Source organism: Musa acuminata, chromosome BXJ1-1 (genome assembly GCF_036884655.1).
Source record: "Musa acuminata AAA Group cultivar baxijiao chromosome BXJ1-1, Cavendish_Baxijiao_AAA, whole genome shotgun sequence".
Classification (NCBI taxonomy): domain Eukaryota; kingdom Viridiplantae; phylum Streptophyta; class Magnoliopsida; order Zingiberales; family Musaceae; genus Musa; species Musa acuminata.
The window spans coordinates 8,350,062-8,368,158 of record NC_088327.1 but is presented as its reverse complement, the minus strand read 5'-3'; the positions used below and the strand labels follow the sequence as shown (position 1 = coordinate 8,368,158).

Here is an 18,097-nt window from a genome sequence, read left to right as displayed (position 1 = left end):
GCTATCTTCTTCCTTTTTTTAGAATGAAATGAGAAGCTGGATTTGTTAAATTTAGGACAGTTACTATCCTAGGTTTGAATCTATCTCAGGTTCAGAATAGATCAAATTTTGTTTGATACTTTTTTCCCATTAAGTGTCAAGAGCTTAAGATAGCCCAAGGTCCAAGAATTTTGATGTGATAGATAGAATTCTGACATACCTTGTAAGCAGTTTTCTTAGAAATTGAATTGAAAGATCAAGCACTTGTTGTCCTCACTTGCTGGCCTGCTCTTTCTGTTGGGCTTTTGTTTCCTTTTATTTTCTCTTTCTTCACATCTTACTGACTTTTTAATCATCTATCAGTCTACCTTTCTTCATCTCCTCTTCATTTAAATATTTTTGCTGGAATTATCTCTGCAATTAAAACCAGCCATCTGATGAAATCATTTAAAATTTGTTGACTTGGTATAATGCCTCTGCAACAGTAATCAGGCTGCCGTGTAATACAAGGTTTCTACATGAAATTCAGGCATTACTTTGCTGTCTATTCTAGTGAGATCTACTTTATTTTCTAGTGGACATTACAAAAGCCCTACTTTCTATTCTAGTGAGATCTTCTTTGACTACAGGGTCTGCTTTGATTTTTATGATCACCTGATGGGTTTCAGCAGCAGAATCATTTTCTTGCTAATTGAATCAGTATGGAAGGTACCCTAGGTATGCTGTGTTATACTGACCGAAAAAGGGGAAAACAGAAACCAAGCTGAAAAAATAGGAATATTGCCTTCCTCAATTATTCATTCTTCCTTCCCAGGCTCTAAGTTCTTCCTTTTATTCTCCCTTTTCTCCTTTTCCTTCTCTTTTTTAGTTGCAGCTGCCAAGGAGGGTAATCTTTTGAAAGTTGTTGATTGAGTTTGATTGATTATAACTTATATGGTTCTGAAATGGCAGTTATTGCTTTATTATTGAACCAGTTTTGAGGTTGTAAAATTTGAACATTCTTTTATGGTGACTACAACCAATTAATTATATAGGACTTCTGACTGGAATTTGTAAAAAAAATTGTCAAAATCATTCAAAATTTGACCGGTTAAGCAGTACCATTGCAAACTGTCCCAGTTTGATTAAACTCAAGTTGCTTTTACCAGCATATCTCTGAGTCAAGCTTTGAGAAATCTAGGTCCAAACCCAATCTTACATTACATGGTGGTGTTTAGTTCATTGTTGATACTGGAATTGATATTAAAATTGAAAATCTAGTGGATTGGAATCAAGTTGAATCGGATTTGGGATGACCAAGTCCTTTTGCATGTTTGGTTTATGGATCTCAGAATAAAAACCAACATTAGTATCAATTATAATAACTAATTTAATTTCACATATATATTGTATAATTTTTAAATTTTAATTATGATTTTTTATATTATATATAGTATATATATTTTAATATTACTTTTAATCTATATTTTCATATATGTTTATAGTTTTATGTTTTATTGTTTAGTTTTTGTACTATGTTACATTTGTATTTATTTATTTTTTTAATTTTTGGGTTTTTTAAATTTATTTTTTATTAATTATAAGTATTTATATCATGTTACATAATTTTTTTACTTCTATATTTTGGTCATATCATTATAACTTTACATTAATTAAAATATATATTATTTTTATTTTGGAAAGAAGCAAGTGATAGAAAGGTTATTAATGTGAAACTGTGAATTGGAATTTATTCCTAAGGGGAGGTGGGAATCAAATTAACATTGAAAATGTCAATTTTAGTTTCAAAGGTAATTTGGATCTTCTTTGGAATGAGAATGATATTGCTGTAAGTAAAACATTTACATTGAATATAAATGATTCTCATCCTCATCCCCTTTCCAGTTTCTTCATTACCAAATGGATCCTGAAGTCTAATTCTTAAAAAAATTCTTCATCTAAGTTGCATGCATGATACCTTCTGTTGCATGTTTTCAACAAGCATGCATTCTTATCAAGGATTAATATTATTTCTTTTAACTATCTGAACTAACTTTTTTTCTCCAGGCTTTATGATCCTCGTGTTCCTGGCTTGCAGAATATGCTTCATAAAGAAGTGTTCTTTCCTTGTGACAAGCTTATCAAAGCTGAAATGCTTGATTCTCTTGTAAGCCTTGGCCTAAAAAGATCTATGAGTTTTACAAGTTTAATTGATGGTGCTAGGACAGTTTCAATTTTGCATGACTCGGGCAATGGCGATGCACTTGCTTACGGTAGAAGGCTTCTTGAATTCTTAAACTTTCTTGGGTTTCAGCTCTCACAGTCTAGCGTCAATGAAAAAGATGATAGATGTGATTCCTTGATACTGTCCAAGAGTGATAGTTTTGCTTTTGGAGATTCACAAGTGGAAGCCCCTTTAGATGGACTCTGCAGATCTAATCAGGGTGAATTTGACATTTTTTCCAACTTTGTTCATGATCAATCAGAAGATGAATTCTGGACAGAGTTGGCAACCATTGCTTGGTGTCCTGTTTATGTTGCGCCACCAGTTAATGGACTTCCATGGTTCATTTCTGAAAATTGTGTGGCATCTCCAAATGCTACAAGGCCAAAATCTCAGATGTGGATTGTGTCATCCAAAATGCGAATTCTTGATGGTGACTGCTGCTCATTGTACCTTCAGCAGAAACTTGGTTGGAAGGATAAACCAAATATAGAAGTCTTGTGTTCTCAACTAATTGAGCTCTCAAGGTCCTATGATAAACTAAAAACGCAGTCAGAGGAGGAACCATCTGTCGATACAGTCTTGACAAGAGAAATCCCCTCAATCTATTTGTACTTACAGGAATTTGTTGGCACTGATAGATTCAAAGTTCTTAAAGAATATCTTGATGGTGTTCCTTGGGTGTTCATAGGTGACAATTTTGTGTTTCCCAGGTTGCTCGCATTTGACTCACCCGTGAAGTACCATCCATATCTTTATGTTGTTCCCTCTGAGTTATCAGAATTTAGAGTTTTGCTTTCTGAATTAGGTGTCAAATTAACCTTTGAAGCTATTGATTATGTGCATGTATTGCAATGCTTAAATCGTGATGCTAGTGAAGAACCATTATCAGCTGAGCAGTTGAGTTTTGTTCGTCGTGTCTTGGAAGCTTTTGCTGACTGTTATATTGAGAAGCGAATACCTGATGCATTACTAAATTCACTTCTGATTCCTGATTCTTCAGGCATTCTGATGCCTACCTTGAGTCTTGTCTACAATGATGCACCATGGATGAAGAACAATTCTCCTGGTGAGAAGCATCTTGTTCACCCAAGCATTAACGACGAACTGGCTAGAACTCTAGGGGTACAATCACTTCGTAGCTTGTCATTAGTTGATGAGGAGATGATGAGGGACTTGCCTTGTATGGATTATGCTACAATATGTGAGCTGCTTGCCTTGTATGGAGACAGTGAGTTTCTGCTGTTTGACCTTGTAGAGTTGGCTGACAAGTGCAAGGCAAAGAAAGTGCACCTGATATATGATAAACGAGAACATCCTCGACAATCGTTGCTCCAACAGAATCTAGGTTAGTATGGTCTCTTTATGGCGGTTTGAGGTCATCTGGACTTGGGGTTTCATATTGCAATGATCATAAAACAGCTTTTTTAGATGGCAGCCTTTAAACTAGGTACATCATGATTTCTACTTATAATTGATTTTGATCTTTATTTTTGTTGTTTTACAGGTGACTTTCAGTCTGCTTCTTTAACAATTGTGTTGGAAGGAGCAACTTTGAGCATGGACGAAATATGTAATCTTCACCTGTCTCCTCCATGGAAGGTTCAAGGCAGTGCTCTTCACTATGGGTTAGGCTTGATAAGTGGTTACTTCATCTGTGACCTCATGACCATTGTTTCCTCTGGTTACTTTTACATTTTCGATCCTCTTGGCTTGGCTCTTGCTGCACATTCAAATGGTGGCCCCTCTGCAAGATTGTTCTCCCTGATAGGTCTGGTGTTGCTTATTCTATTTACTATACAAATTCGTTGTCTCGCATGTTTGACATGTTCATTAGTGCAATTCTTCAGATGATGTTTTATTACAGTTGTCATGGGCCTCATGGCTAGAAAAGATGATGCATACCTACTGGTTAACTTATTTTAGATCAATCCCACGGTTAATTTAGAAATTTATGGACTTTTTCATGTTTAGGTTGCTGACTTCAAATTATCACAAATTTAGAAAATTGATGATCTAAATCATTAGCTGTGTTGATTCTGGTGGTACATCGAACTGTAAACCTAAAATTTTTATATCTTCATGTCTTTTACTATCTAAATATGTTGACTGGTACCTGTGTCATGTTCATGGAACACTATTTCTCTAGATTTGAAATCACAGGATGATTATATTACTTGGCTGGTATACATTTTCTGTAAATCTTTGATAAATCTGTAATCAAGTTTGTCCGGAGTAATAGATGAAGTCATTATTACTACATTACGATAGTCCACGATGCTGTCTTTCTTTGATTTGAGCCTGATTACTGCAAAATCAGATCTAAATTTTTATGTTTTTCAGTAGGTCCAATTGTATTTGGGTCATGGGCTTATAAAGTTTAGTTGAGTGTGAATATTGATCGAATTCCATCATGCAAGCAGTTGTTCTATCATCCATGCAAGGTTCGTCATACCATAGTGTACCACCCGGTATGGGGGGTATGTACTGGTCCACTATGGGACCAATATGAGTGGTATATACTGTTCTGTTAGTACACCCTGTCATACCATATGTCAATATGTCAGTATAGATCGATACATTCCATACCGATGGTCAGTCGATACACCGGTATGGACCGATAAGGCAAACCATGGTTCCATAGATTAATTATCACGTTTGATCATGTTACCTCTGCATTATTTACGTATATGTCCTTTTACTACTATTGAGTGTAATGCTTCTGTCCCATCAAAAAGTCAACTTAGCAAGCACACATTTTGTGAGAAGCATATTATTGTTTTCTATAAATTTTGTTGGATCAAGTAAAATTATTTTATTTGTTAGACAAGATCTTGGAAGGTTTGACACTCTGGTACATCTTAATTGCTGCTGCTATCCTTTTGCTAGATGTTTCTTGTTCTTGTGAAAATTCAATCTTTTATTGATGCCAGAGTTTCCTCTATAAGGTTGGTAGTAGAGTTCCCTAAAATAACTTCAGGAGTAGTATCATGTTCACATTCTTAATTGGTGTTGTTGTGATGTTGGCTCTATTTTATTTTCTGTCAGTGTATTCAGTTTAACCAACATATAGGTTCTTTATCTGTCCATATTGTTTGTGTTCTTTTAGAGGTTATGCCATCTAAATATATCCAAAACAAAAAGGTTAGCATGCATTAAGATAATAAAGAACAAGAAACATTTGTGACCATTTAGTGCCTATTTTAGTGTTTCCAAAGTTAAATGAAGCTTGCTCAGGATATCAGATCCTTCTGTTTCATATGCTCTTTACTAACTCACCGTCTATATTTCTTGTGCGGCTTATTTATTTTACAGATACTGACTTGACTAAGAGATTCAACGATCAATTCAGTCCAATGCTAATTAATAAGGAGACTTCAGTGTCCTCATCTAATTCCATGGTTATACGCATGCCTTTATCTTCAAAATGCAGGAAAGAAGAAGAATCTGATTGTTTAAGAGTGAAGCATATTTTTGACCGATTTATGCATCATGCTTCATCATCACTTCTATTCTTAAAGTCAGTTCTGCAGGTAATAAATATCGAAGATAAACATTTTATTTGATTCTGTATATTGCTTCCTTCATTTTGACCTCCTTGACTGTCTTATTGTTGTCATTTGATTCTACAGTTTATACTCCAAAGTCAAAAGGTTGTACATAGTTTTGCAGCTTTTGCTTGCTAGCATGTTAGCACATATGTCCAGTTACTTATTTCTTAACCTGGATTTTCTTTTTTATATTCTTTGTAATCACTCTAAAAAAACTCTATGGCGTTCTTTTTAAGAACATTGTGCTGATGATTGATCTGCATCTATAAAAATAGCCACCAACGTAGAGTTAGAATTATTTGACTACTTTGCTTAATCTCCAATTAGTTGTTGCTGGAGTTCTCTTCTTTTTGTCATTATTTGTGATCGTCACCATCAATCGTTTTGTTACAACGTAATATTATGTCAATGTGCCAAATAAAATGAAATGAATTTTGAAAAAATATCTAATATTACCTTTTTCTTTTACTTGTTTGTGTTTTAACAAATTGGCATAGTAAGCTGCAGTTGCATAATCAGAAATTGAGGTTGGGTTTATCTTTTCTAAATGTAGTTTTCTGAATTTTGCAATCCAGACTTTGACAAGTTAGTTTACTAGCATGACAAGATACAGCTGAGGATTGAAATTTAGCTTTTGACATAAGTCAGCTGATGCATTTTCTTATATGTTGTTAATTGATATACTACTTGACAAAATGTATCTCCCTTGTTAGTTTTTCACTTCCATATAGTTGATAATGTCTTTTTTTGGGGTCAAAGCATTCTTAGTTTCATTTCTGGAAGGAACTCCAAAATCCTTAGTTCTCTTTATTTGGTATGTCGTGCTAGTAAAATCTGACATGTGGAGACTACTTGTTTTCTTTCTTTCCCAGAATAATACATTAATTTAAATAAGAAGGCACTATTTGGGTTTTTTTCGTTCATTTACTACAAAATGCAGCTTTCTTTCATATTTGGCATATACCACTAAATTCTTCTTCGATTTCAGGTGTCTTTATCAACGTGGGATGAGGGAAGTTTGCACCCATCATTAAATTACTCCATATCAGTGGATCCATCATTTGCAATTTCAAGGAACCCATTTTCAGAAAAAAAATGGAGAAAGTTTCATATATCAAGATTGTTTAGTGGTTCCGGTGCAGCCACAAAGATAAATGTGATAGATGTTCAGGTGATTAATGGTGGGAGTATATCTGTTGATAAATGGCTTGTAGTACTTTCTTTGGGGTCTGGACAAACTCGAAACATGGCCCTTGATAGGTATGCTTTTCAAAATGAATTTTTAAGATGTGATTTAATTAAAAATATCATGGATCTGAGGACTTTATTTAGGTTACACAAGGATATTGGTTAATAAGCAAATAATCAAATGATATAGGAGATAAACTTGTATCATTTGGTTCTTATCCTAAATAGTTGAGGGGTTGATATTATGCCTTTGCTACAAGGATCACCGTTTCAAGTACCAATCCCATTTCAGTGATTGGGTTGGACTGTCCTGGTGTTTTGGAGAGGAAGACAAAAGAAGAAGAGGAAGGGGCGGTGGAGGAAGAGGGGGAAGAAGGGGAGGCGATGGAGGTAGAGGAGGAAGAAGAAGAAAAGGAAGCGGTGGAGGTGAGAGGATGAAGAAGAAAGAAGAGGAAGAGGAGTTTTTTTTTTCAATTACTGAATTGGCCTGGGCCCAATGCTGTTTTAGGTTTCTTTCATTTTTTTCCCTCAGTTGGATCGAACAGCCGAAAATGGAGGTGGGCTGTATATTGGTCCACACTTGGAATAGTGTGTACCACTTATTTCATATCGTTTTGGGTGGTACGACAATTATTGCTCTGAAAGACGTAAATTTTTTGTTCATAACTTCATCAGTTGGATATTTCAGGCCAATGCATACGAAATGCACTTGTGATGACTGTAGATTAACCTATCTGCATTATGAAGTCTTTGTGCTTCACCTGGTTTTTTTTTCCATTTTGAATTGTGATAACTATCTGGTACTACTGGACTGGTGAATTTTAATTATTTTATAAATAATAATTGATATGGCTCTTATCTTTGACATGATATCCTAGTCAATATTTGTTGCATCTTTCACTGTTCAAAGGAAAAAAATACTTAAATGGTTCATCATATCATGAGAAAATAATAAAGAACTGACCTCTTTTTGAAGGCCTGCTTTTGTTTCATCATATGTTAAAAAGCTGTATTCAAAATCCAATAAAGATGTTGTGTGAAGCATGTGACACATCTTAATGTTGATAAGACATAACGTGTAGCCAAAATAATCGACAAAAATATATCTGTCAGTTGTTGAAGTTGTGATATCCTTTATATATACATAAACCTATGGCAAGACCAAGTGAAATGTGTCTTGGAGAATGATTACTTGTAACTTTAGGATTGCTACTTTCTCATTGCATTCAATTGAATAATTAAGCTTCTTTTCAGGAGGTATCTTGCTTATGATTTAACACCCATTGCTGGAGTTGCAGCTCAGATATCTAAGAATAGTCATCCTATAAATGCTCATACATCCAGCTGTGTATTGTCTCCTCTTCCCCTGTCTGGAACCTTAAGTATGCCTGTCACTGCTCTTGGATGTTTTCTTGTATGCCATGATGGTGGGCGGTATCTTTTTAGCCGTCCTCATGAAACAACTTTTCCAGAGCTACAACTTGAAACTAGAAATCATATAATTGAAGCTTGGAACAGAGAATTGATGTTGTGTGTTCGTGATGCATATGTTGAATTGATTTTGGAATTTCAAAGGCTTAGGAAGGAACCCATCAGTTCTACGATTGAGCCAAATTTGGCACGTTCCGTGTGCTCTAGTTTGCAGGCTTATGGTGATAAAATTTACTCTTTCTGGCCAAGGTCTAAACAACAATTTGTCATATCTAGTGAGCTTGATGTTGCTGCCAGTGGTTCAAGTTCATCTAAAAAAATTGAAGCAGATTGGCAGTCATTAATTGAGCAAGTGATAAGACCTTTCTATATGCGCCTTGTTGACCTTCCTGTCTGGCAACTTTATGGTGGAAATGCTGTCAAAGCTGATGAAGGCATGTTTTTATCTCAATCAGGAAATGGAGATGACAGCAACTTGCCACCAACCAATGTTTGCAGTTTCATAAAAGAACATTATCCTGTGTTTTCTGTACCATGGGAATTGGTCAGGGAAATTCAGGCTGTTGGAATTAAGACGAAAGAAATTAAGCCTAAGATGGTTCGCGACCTCCTCAAATCCTCCTCATCTGTTTTAGTTAGATCTATTGAGACCTATATAGATGTCTTGGAATATTGCTTATCTGACATTCAGCTGCAGCAGTCATTCGGTCTGTTAAGAACTGATGGATCTGGGGAAGGGAGTAGTTTGCAGATTGAAAGCATCATACCTTCAAACACAAATGTGCTCAGATCCCATCAAAATGCTGCCCAGAACTCCAGTAATTCAGGTGGTGATGCACTTGAAATTGTTACATATTTTGGCAAGGCTTTATATGATTTTGGTCGTGGTGTTGTTGAGGATATTGGCAGGACAGGTAATACTCTGTCCTACATACCTGCTACTGCAGGTACTGGTCCATATGCTGATCGGTTACTGCCATCTGTAGTTGCTGAACTCAAAGGCATACCGTTTCCAACTGCAACAAAGCACCTTGTGAGGCTTGGAGTGACTGAGCTTTGGATTGGGAGCAAGGAGCAGCAATCTTTTATGCATCCTTTGACAGATGGCTTTGTACATCCACTATGTCTAGAAAAGCATATTTTGACTGCCCTCCTTTCTGACAAAAATATCCAAAGGTATTTAAAATTGAGAGGTTTCTCTGCTCACTTATTGTCAAGCAATTTGAAGTTTCTTTTTAATGAGCAATGGGTGAGTCAGGTAATGAGCAGTAATAGGGCTCCATGGGTTTCATGGAACACCAATACTGACCCACCAGGTGATGGACCCACTCATGAATGGATCCAACTTTTCTGGAAAATCTTTACAGCCTTAAAGGGTGAGCTATCACTTATAGCTGATTGGCCTTTAATTCCTGCCTTTCTGAATGGGCCAGTTTTGTGTCGTGTTAAAGAGCTTCACCTAGTATTTGTACCACCAATTTCAGACTTAAATCTTGTGAATGGAACTTCAGGAACCAATAGTGAAGAGGTTGGATTACTGGATTCTTCTGTGGATAATATTCCAAACGTTGAACTAAACAAGTTGTATTATTCTGCTTTTGAATTAACAAAGTCAAAATATCCATGGTTGTTTTGTCTTCTTAATCAATTTAATGTACCTGTATATGATGTCTCCTTCCTGGAGTATGGGGTACCCAATAATATTCTCCCAGCACATTCCGAAACTCTTTGTCAGGTAGTTGTATCAAAATTACTTGCTGTCAAAGTTGCTGGCTATTTTTCTGTGCCAGTTGATTTATCAAATGAAGACCGTGACAAACTATTTGCCCTATTTGCTTTGGATGTTAAGTCATTCAATGGGTGTCCATATAAAAGAGAAGAGCTAGATTTGTTGAGAGAACTTCCCATATTTAGAACTGTTCTTGGTACGTATACAAGGTTATTCAGCCCTGATCAATGTATTCTTTCTCCGTCTACATTCTTTCGTCCTAGAGATGAGCGGTGTCTTTCTAATACCATGGATGCAAATGCTTTATTCCATGCTCTTGGAATAAATGAGCTAAGAGATCAGGATGTTTTAGTGAGATTTGCCTTGCCTGATTTTGAGAGGAAAACTTCAGGAGAACAGGAAGATATTTTGTTGTACATCTACTTGAACTGGAAAGACCTACAATTAGATTCTACTGTAGTGAACTCCTTGAAAGAGACTAGCTTTGTACGTAATGCAAATGAACTTTGTTCAGAGCTATTCAAACCACGGGACCTGCTTGATCCTCATGATTGTTTGCTGACATCAATCTTCTCTGGGGAACACAACAAGTTTCCTGGGGAGAGGTTCATTACAGATGGTTGGCTACAGATTTTAAAGAAAACAGGGCTTCGAACATTTTTGCAAGCTGACACCATAATTGAATGTGCAAGGAAAATAGAGAAGCTAGGAAATGAACATATTGGTGACAGGCAGGATGCAGATGATTTTGAGGCAGATTTCTCAGGTAACCAAAATGATGTTTCTTTTGAAGTATGGAATTTAGCTGTCTCTTTGGTAGAAACAATACTTGCAAACTTTGCCTCTCTGTATGACAACTCTTTCTGTGAGAATCTTGGGAAGATTTCATTTATACCTGCTGAGAAAGGTTTCCCTAGTATTAGTGGTAAGAAGGGTGGGAAGAGGGTACTTACTTCATATAGTGATGCTGTCTTGTTAAAAGATTGGCCATTGGCTTGGACCATTGCTCCAATTCTTGTCAAGCAAAATGTTGTTCCTCCTGAATATTCCTGTGGAGCATTTCGCTTGAGAAGTCCTCCGCTTTTTTCTACAGTCTTGAAGCATTTGCAGGTGAATGAACACATCGTTAGGTGACAAAATGAAATTTTATGTTTACATTTACATGTTTACAGTTTTTGACTTCTGAGAAAAATGGTCTTAGGTTGTTGGAAGAGCTAATGGTGAAGATACCCTTGCACACTGGCCTACATCAACAGGCATGATGACGGTAGAAGATGCCTTTCTAGATATTTTGAAGTACCTAGATAAGATATGGGGAACACTCTCTTCTTCAGGTTTGCATACTTACATACATGCATATCTATATACATTTTAGGCCATACAATTATTGTTGCTCTCCACTAATCCCTAGGCTTTGTGATATTGTACCAGATAGATTAAATTTATAGCACTTGGGTTTTTGTTTTGGATGGTGCTAATAAATAAGGTTTCAAATACCTGTTGGACTTGTTCATACCAACCGATATTTACTGGTTTGATCAATTTAGGCCATATTTACTGGCCTGATCAATGACTAATATCACATCATATAGCTCACTACTGGTTGGTTTTTTTAATTGTTTTTAGTGATACTGGGTGGTTGCTAATAACAATATGAGATGTGCAAGAAAATTTTCTGCATATATCTTAAATTTCATTGCCACTTCTGAAGATGGTTAAATTGGATTATCTGAAACCAAGCTAATGCATATGAAATGATGATAATGTTAGATTTGCATCTCGAATAATCTGTAAATAGCCAGATGTGGTTGTCAAATCCAGGATTATAAAATCTATTGGTTCTGTAGCAGCATGTTTGAATAAACTATTGCTTAGGATACAGAATGCTCTATTATGGTTAATGCATCTGCAATGATGATATGGTAGATTTGCATCATTACTAAACTGTAATTAGCCAGATGTGGTTGTCAAATTCAAGATTATATAATCTCTAGGTTTTATAGCAGCATGTTTTAATGGACTATTCTTAGTGTGTAAACTGAATATTTAAGACAACAAGCTCGGAACTCTGGAGGTGGTTGCAGAGTAGGAAAATCTACATTTGCCTTTGGGTTGATGAGAACATACTGTAGACTATTGCTAGCACTTGTAATTTTTATGCTGCTCAGAGCAATTCCTATGGAAATAAAGAGAAAATGCATCAAACATATTTAAAAATGTCCCTAAGACACTGCTAAATCTGAAAGTATTTATGCTTTATCAGGATTAAATGTGAATCGACGCCAAAACAGTAGAAGTACACAATCTCTGAATACCTTATTCTCAAAGCTGAATCTCAGTCAAGTAGATATTGTGGAAACAGATGGATGTTTAATGGAATAATGGATTTTATTCTTCTCATTGAAATTTTTCCTAAATTCAGTTAAGGTATCTTATCATCATATTTGTCTATGTCATGTGTTATGCAAATAGACCATTTGTGGCTTCTGCAACTATGGTTAGTCTTATTATTTATGGAATAGGTTTCACTTACCCGCCTTATTGTGTATAAGCATAGCTTTGGATCACATGAGACCAATTGTCTGATGGTCACAGCATGAATCAGATTTAAAAGTTCTAAAAGGAGAACCAAAGTCATAATATTTAAGTTAGTCTTCAAGGTTAAGACTTCAGGTCCCAAAGCTTGAGGTGATCACACATGATGGCTATGTTTGTTTTAATATTTATGAATTTAGTTCCTTAAATACTATAGATCAAGGTTTGCCATACCGGACTGTACCGCCCGGTACGGACGGTACGTACCGGTCCGACAGGCTAGCGGTACGCGGACCGCCCTGTACCGGTCCGCCCGTACCGAGCAGTGTAGCAGTGTACTGTAGCACTGTAGCACTGCTACAGTGCTCGGTACACCTGGGTGTACCGAGCGGTATACCGTACCGTACCGGTACCGAGCCCGGGTCGAAACGCCGGTATGGTACGGTACGGCGAACCTTGCTATAGATGATAGTACAAAATATCCTATCAGTATTCTTTGGTAGTAGTACAACTAACCCATCAGCAATTCTCGGTTACGTATAAATTGTTGCGCATATGAAACAACATTTAAATTGAAATGCCTTTGTCATGACTTGGATTTTTAAAATAATGTTGATGCTTGATTAGTCTTGATCCTGAAGATTATGCTTTGGATGATTAATCTGGAATGAGGAAACATTTCTAAGAAAGGTGGATTTTGGTAAGCATCCAAAGCTACCAGTAAGGTCTCCAATGTAAAAGACATCTTCTTCCTGCACCTGTAGATGATCAAAATAGATCTATATCACAGATACGACAAGGAACATGCTGTCCTATTTTTGTGCTGGTATATGCTTAGGTGATGTGCCTAAGAAGGCAAATCTTTTTACACACCCGCTTCCTAAGGCCTTCATAATGCAGACTTGTTGCATGATAAATGCTATGAGACCAATGAGTGTAATGACACCAGAAGATACCAAGCTGATAGGACATGACATGTTGTTTATTGGTAATGCTAGCACTCTTAGGTTTGATCTTTCTTTTACCATATGAAAGTGGTTACTTCCAGAAAAAAAACAAATATAGTAAAAAATGTTTGAGATTGGCAGTATATTGTTATGCTGATATTTGGTTATTTATCCTTGAATCATTGTGAAATTTGGTTAGGACAAGGCATTATGGTCATTGACAGGACCAAGAAATGCAAAAAACACTTCATTTATTGATGTCAAATTATTTGTGGATATTCAAAACTCAAATTATTTTACCTTTCTAATTTAAATCAAATGTTACTTGTGGATATAGTCATCCTTCAATTCTTTAAATTCAAATGGCTTTATTAATTATTTACAAGTTATGAAGTTACAATTCATTTATGAGGTCATTTATTCTTCTATATATAACCTTCTTCTGGCAGATATTCTAGAATTGCAGAAAGTGGCCTTTGTACCGGTAGCAAATGGAACTCGCTTGGTTACCGTGAATTCTCTTTTTGTTCGTCTGATGGTTAACCTTTCACCATTTGCTTTTGAACTCCCTAGTTTATATCTCCCATTCGTGAAAATCCTCAAGGAAATAGGGATGCAGGAGGTTCTTACTGTTTCCTATGCTAGAGAACTTCTTTTAAACATACAAAAATCATGTGGGTATCAACGCCTTAATCCTAATGAACTTCGTGCGGTAATCATGATTCTGAATTTTATGTGTTCTGAGGTTGTTCTTTCAACATCATCTGAACTAGATTGGTTATCTGATGCAATAATCCCAGATGATGGCTGCAGGCTTGTTCTGGCAAGATCATGTGTATATGTTGATTACTATGGGTCACAGTTTCTTAGTAATATAGACACCTCCAGGTTAAGATTTGCTCATCCAGAACTTTCGGAAAGTATATTTATGGCCTTTGGTGTCAAGAAACTTTCTGACATTGTCATTGAGGTGCGGGAACAACCTTTTCGCATGGTGTAGGTTTCTCTGAAATGAACATAATGTTGACTGTAAATTGTTTCTTTTTCCTTATTTTGTGCAGGAATTGGATGGACCAAAATTACAGGTTGTTAGCCAGATTGGGTCTGTGTCTCTTAGTAGAGTAAAAGAAAAGCTTTTTAGCAAATCATTGCAAGAGGCAGTGTTAATGTTATTGGGTAACATTTCTAATCACTATCCATCACTTGAAGACCTTGGTTTATCGCAGATAAGGCATCTACTGGAACATATTGCAGAACATTTGCAATTTGTTCAATGGCTCCACACTCGATTTCTTTTACTTCCAAAGCTCCTGGATATTACACGGATAACCAAGCATTCCACCATTGTTGAATGGGACGACAGTGTTAAACATCGAACTGTTTACTTCATAGACAAATCAAAGGATCACATTTTGATTGCAGAGCCTCCAAGTTTTATGACAGTGTATGATGTAGTTGCCACTGTCACAAGCCAGGTTTTGGGGGCACCAGTGACTTTACCATTTGGGCCACTTTTTGCCTGCCAAGATGGTTCAGAAAAAGCAGTTCTCAGAGCACTAAAATTAGGGTCTGAACATGGAACCATGAAACGTGAAAGTAAAAACAATTCTTTAGTGGGAAAAGAATTATTATCTCAAGATGCTCTTCAGGTGCAGTTCCTTCCAGTACGACCATTTTACTCAGGAGAAATAGTTGCATGGAAGACAGGAAGAGAAGGGGAGAAACTTAGGTATGGTAGAGTTCCAGAAGATGTAAAGCCATCAGCTGGTCAAGCACTTTACAGATTTCCTGTGGAGATTGCTCCTGGAGAAACCCAAGTACTACTTTCTTCACAGGTTTTCTCTTTCAAAAGTGTTTCTATGTCCAATGTGGCTTGCATGCCATCCTTAAGAGAGGACAATGAAGGCATAAACAGAAATCGAATGCTTCATGGCCAGACATCCAAGGATTCTGGAAATGAGAAAATGAAAAGCCAGGTTAGACTGCTAAGGGCTCATAATTATTTTTTAGTTGGGCTTAGCTCATTAAATGCTAAAGGTTTTCTTTATGGCAGACTTCAAAAGAACTCCAATATGGAAAAGTATCTGCGCAAGAATTGGTGCAAGCAGTCCATGACATGCTTTGGGCTGCTGGAATTAATATGGATGCTGAGAAGCAAACACTTCTCCAAACAACGTTAACTCTGCAAGAACAGCTGAAAGAATCTCAGGTTGCTCTTTTGGTCGAGCAGGTTTGTTTCTTCCTAGGTTCCTGCATTTCTTGTTTCACAAACCAAAATTTCTGATATAGTTAAATGTTGCTGAACATGTCAGATTGAATATAAAAAATTACCAATATCATAGTGGTCAAATATAGATGCAATTAATATCTGTTGTCTTCATGAAAGTTTCTTTTGTTTCTTGTGGTAGTCTATAGGGATGTCAATGATGTACAAAATAAGATCTTTCATACACATATCATACAAGAAAGTCATTTTTATCCTTTTGTGTAATTTGATAAAATGGAGTGAAGATGTTTCAAAATGATTAAACAAACTTTTTAATGAATAGCATGGAAGTATGAACCACAAAGGTAACAATTCTTTTGTGTAGTGAGGTTATTTGCTAGTAATTAATTTTATCTCAAGTTGGAATTGAAAATGAGAACCTTTCTCACACACACAGAACTTAAGTCTCCCAACTAGCCGACACTGAGCATGGCCAAATTATGATCTATTGAAGGGCAGACATCCAAAAATTGGATTCCTAAACCTCTATTCTAAAGGACAAATTAAATATGAGCTATGATGTCAATTGCATAACCAGAGAAGTCATGTCTCTACGACAAGAAACTAGTCACATCAATTTTATGACCTTGAAACCCATATTAGCACCAGCATATTTTTTGGACACTTTGGGTAAATAGGTTGGGAACCCCTCTTATTTGGTCTTTGTGGCCAGACCTCTCCCAGACTCTCTACAGACACCTAGACAAAGTGGAGGAAAGTAAAAAAAGGAAAAAGCATATTGTTTTGTACATTAAGACAACGAGTCTATCCAAAAATTTCTAGAAAAAATATTGGAGTTTGAAACAATTTTAATGAACTAAGTAAACCTAAAAAAAAAGGATTTTTCTTGATCGCCATAGTGAGCTATTTTAGTTCAAACCTCAATTAAGTTTTTTAATATTTTGTTGAAGCAACTAAATCATTCCCAAGTAACCAATGGAAGTGAAAAAAAATCATTGCTGATTGGTTTCTTCAACAGAGAGGGTTTCTTGCCCCTAATGTCTATCCATGGTGGCTCACATGAAAGTGTGGTGCTCTAGGTAAAAATAACTGGTAACCGGAAATTGTGATATGAAAACATAGGGATTCAGCTTTCCGATGATCTAAAAAAGAAAGGGTCCTTTTTTTTTCATTTTTGGAACTGAAGTATCTGTTACTTTGGTTGCTAAATGGTTATCCACGAAAACATGGATACTCAAGATTTTTCTTAGTAACTGGTTGGGAAACAGTCCTCAAAGCTAAATTAGCATAGATTTAGGATAAACTTCCACTTATTTTGTTGGTGATAGAGAAGGCTGACTCTGAGAGCATAGTAGATCTGGTATATGTGATAATGAAGGAGAATTTGCTTTAGAAGTGCTGCCCAAATGGACATGAGATCTGATGACAAATTATATATCCTGACACTCCACATAATAATTAGGCAGCTCAGAAGAGAAAATGTGTTATTGCAGAGATCTGTTTCATTCATACTCGGACAACCAGATTTATTTAAGTGATTAACTGACTGCCAAAAATGGATTGAGATTTCATTTCACCTTTAATAGTATCTTAATAAAAACAAACCTAATATCATATTGTTGTACTTTGGAGCTATGATATTGGTTGTAAAGCTTGATCTCTTATGCCAACACCAAAAATAGCTATCTTGTAGACTCTCACTAGTACTCATTTATTTGTGACCTTTTTTTGTCTTTTGCCTTTGATCTGTATGTTGTCGTGGTAGTCAGTAAGAGTATACAAATCAGCAGGAAGTTTGCATTTAATGTCCATCAAAATATTTGCAGGAAAAGGTCGATGCAGCAGTGAGAGAAGCTGATGCAGCTAAGACAGCATGGTCATGTCGAGTGTGTCTTAGTGCTGAGGTGAACATCACGATTGTTCCCTGTGGACATGTTTTATGTCTAAGATGCTCTGCTGCTGTTTCTCGCTGCCCATTCTGTCGTACCCAGGTTTCCAGAACTATGAAGATTTTTAGACCATGAAATGTGATTGAGGTCCATCTTAGGATGATTTTAAGGTGCTTGAGGCATACAATGTTTGAAGCATGGAAACCGAGGACCAAATGCTTTATTCCCATCAACAAAGCGACATGCCTGAGCGATAGTTTTTATTTAGAGGAAGGATTGACCATGTTCACAAGAGCATGATTTGTGGCTTGCATTGCAGGGAGAAAGCATGTCCTGAATGGAAATACAACTTCTGGGAGATTAGAGAAGAACATCTGTTCTCATGGTACAAAAACCTTTTCTTGTCCTGTAATTTCTT

At 36.2% G+C, this 18,097-nt stretch overlaps 1 protein-coding gene across 2 annotated transcripts in view; it reads left to right on the top strand.

Moving 5' to 3' along the window:
* The window catches only part of LOC135650708 (uncharacterized), a 35,551-nt gene that overhangs the window by 12,507 nt on the left and 4,947 nt on the right, over positions 1-18,097 (top strand). For both annotated transcript variants that reach the window (XM_065170288.1, XM_065170349.1), the window contains exons 4-13: positions 2,026-3,530; positions 3,690-3,953; positions 5,498-5,715; positions 6,722-6,993; positions 8,176-11,191; positions 11,283-11,415; positions 14,013-14,533; positions 14,625-15,539; positions 15,617-15,793; positions 17,617-18,064. In XM_065170288.1, the coding sequence (XP_065026360.1) occupies positions 2,026-3,530; positions 3,690-3,953; positions 5,498-5,715; positions 6,722-6,993; positions 8,176-11,191; positions 11,283-11,415; positions 14,013-14,533; positions 14,625-15,539; positions 15,617-15,793; positions 17,617-17,814 (7,219 nt within the window). In that variant the 3' untranslated portion in view covers positions 17,815-18,064. The remainder of the gene's footprint in view (positions 1-2,025; positions 3,531-3,689; positions 3,954-5,497; positions 5,716-6,721; positions 6,994-8,175; positions 11,192-11,282; positions 11,416-14,012; positions 14,534-14,624; positions 15,540-15,616; positions 15,794-17,616; positions 18,065-18,097) is intronic.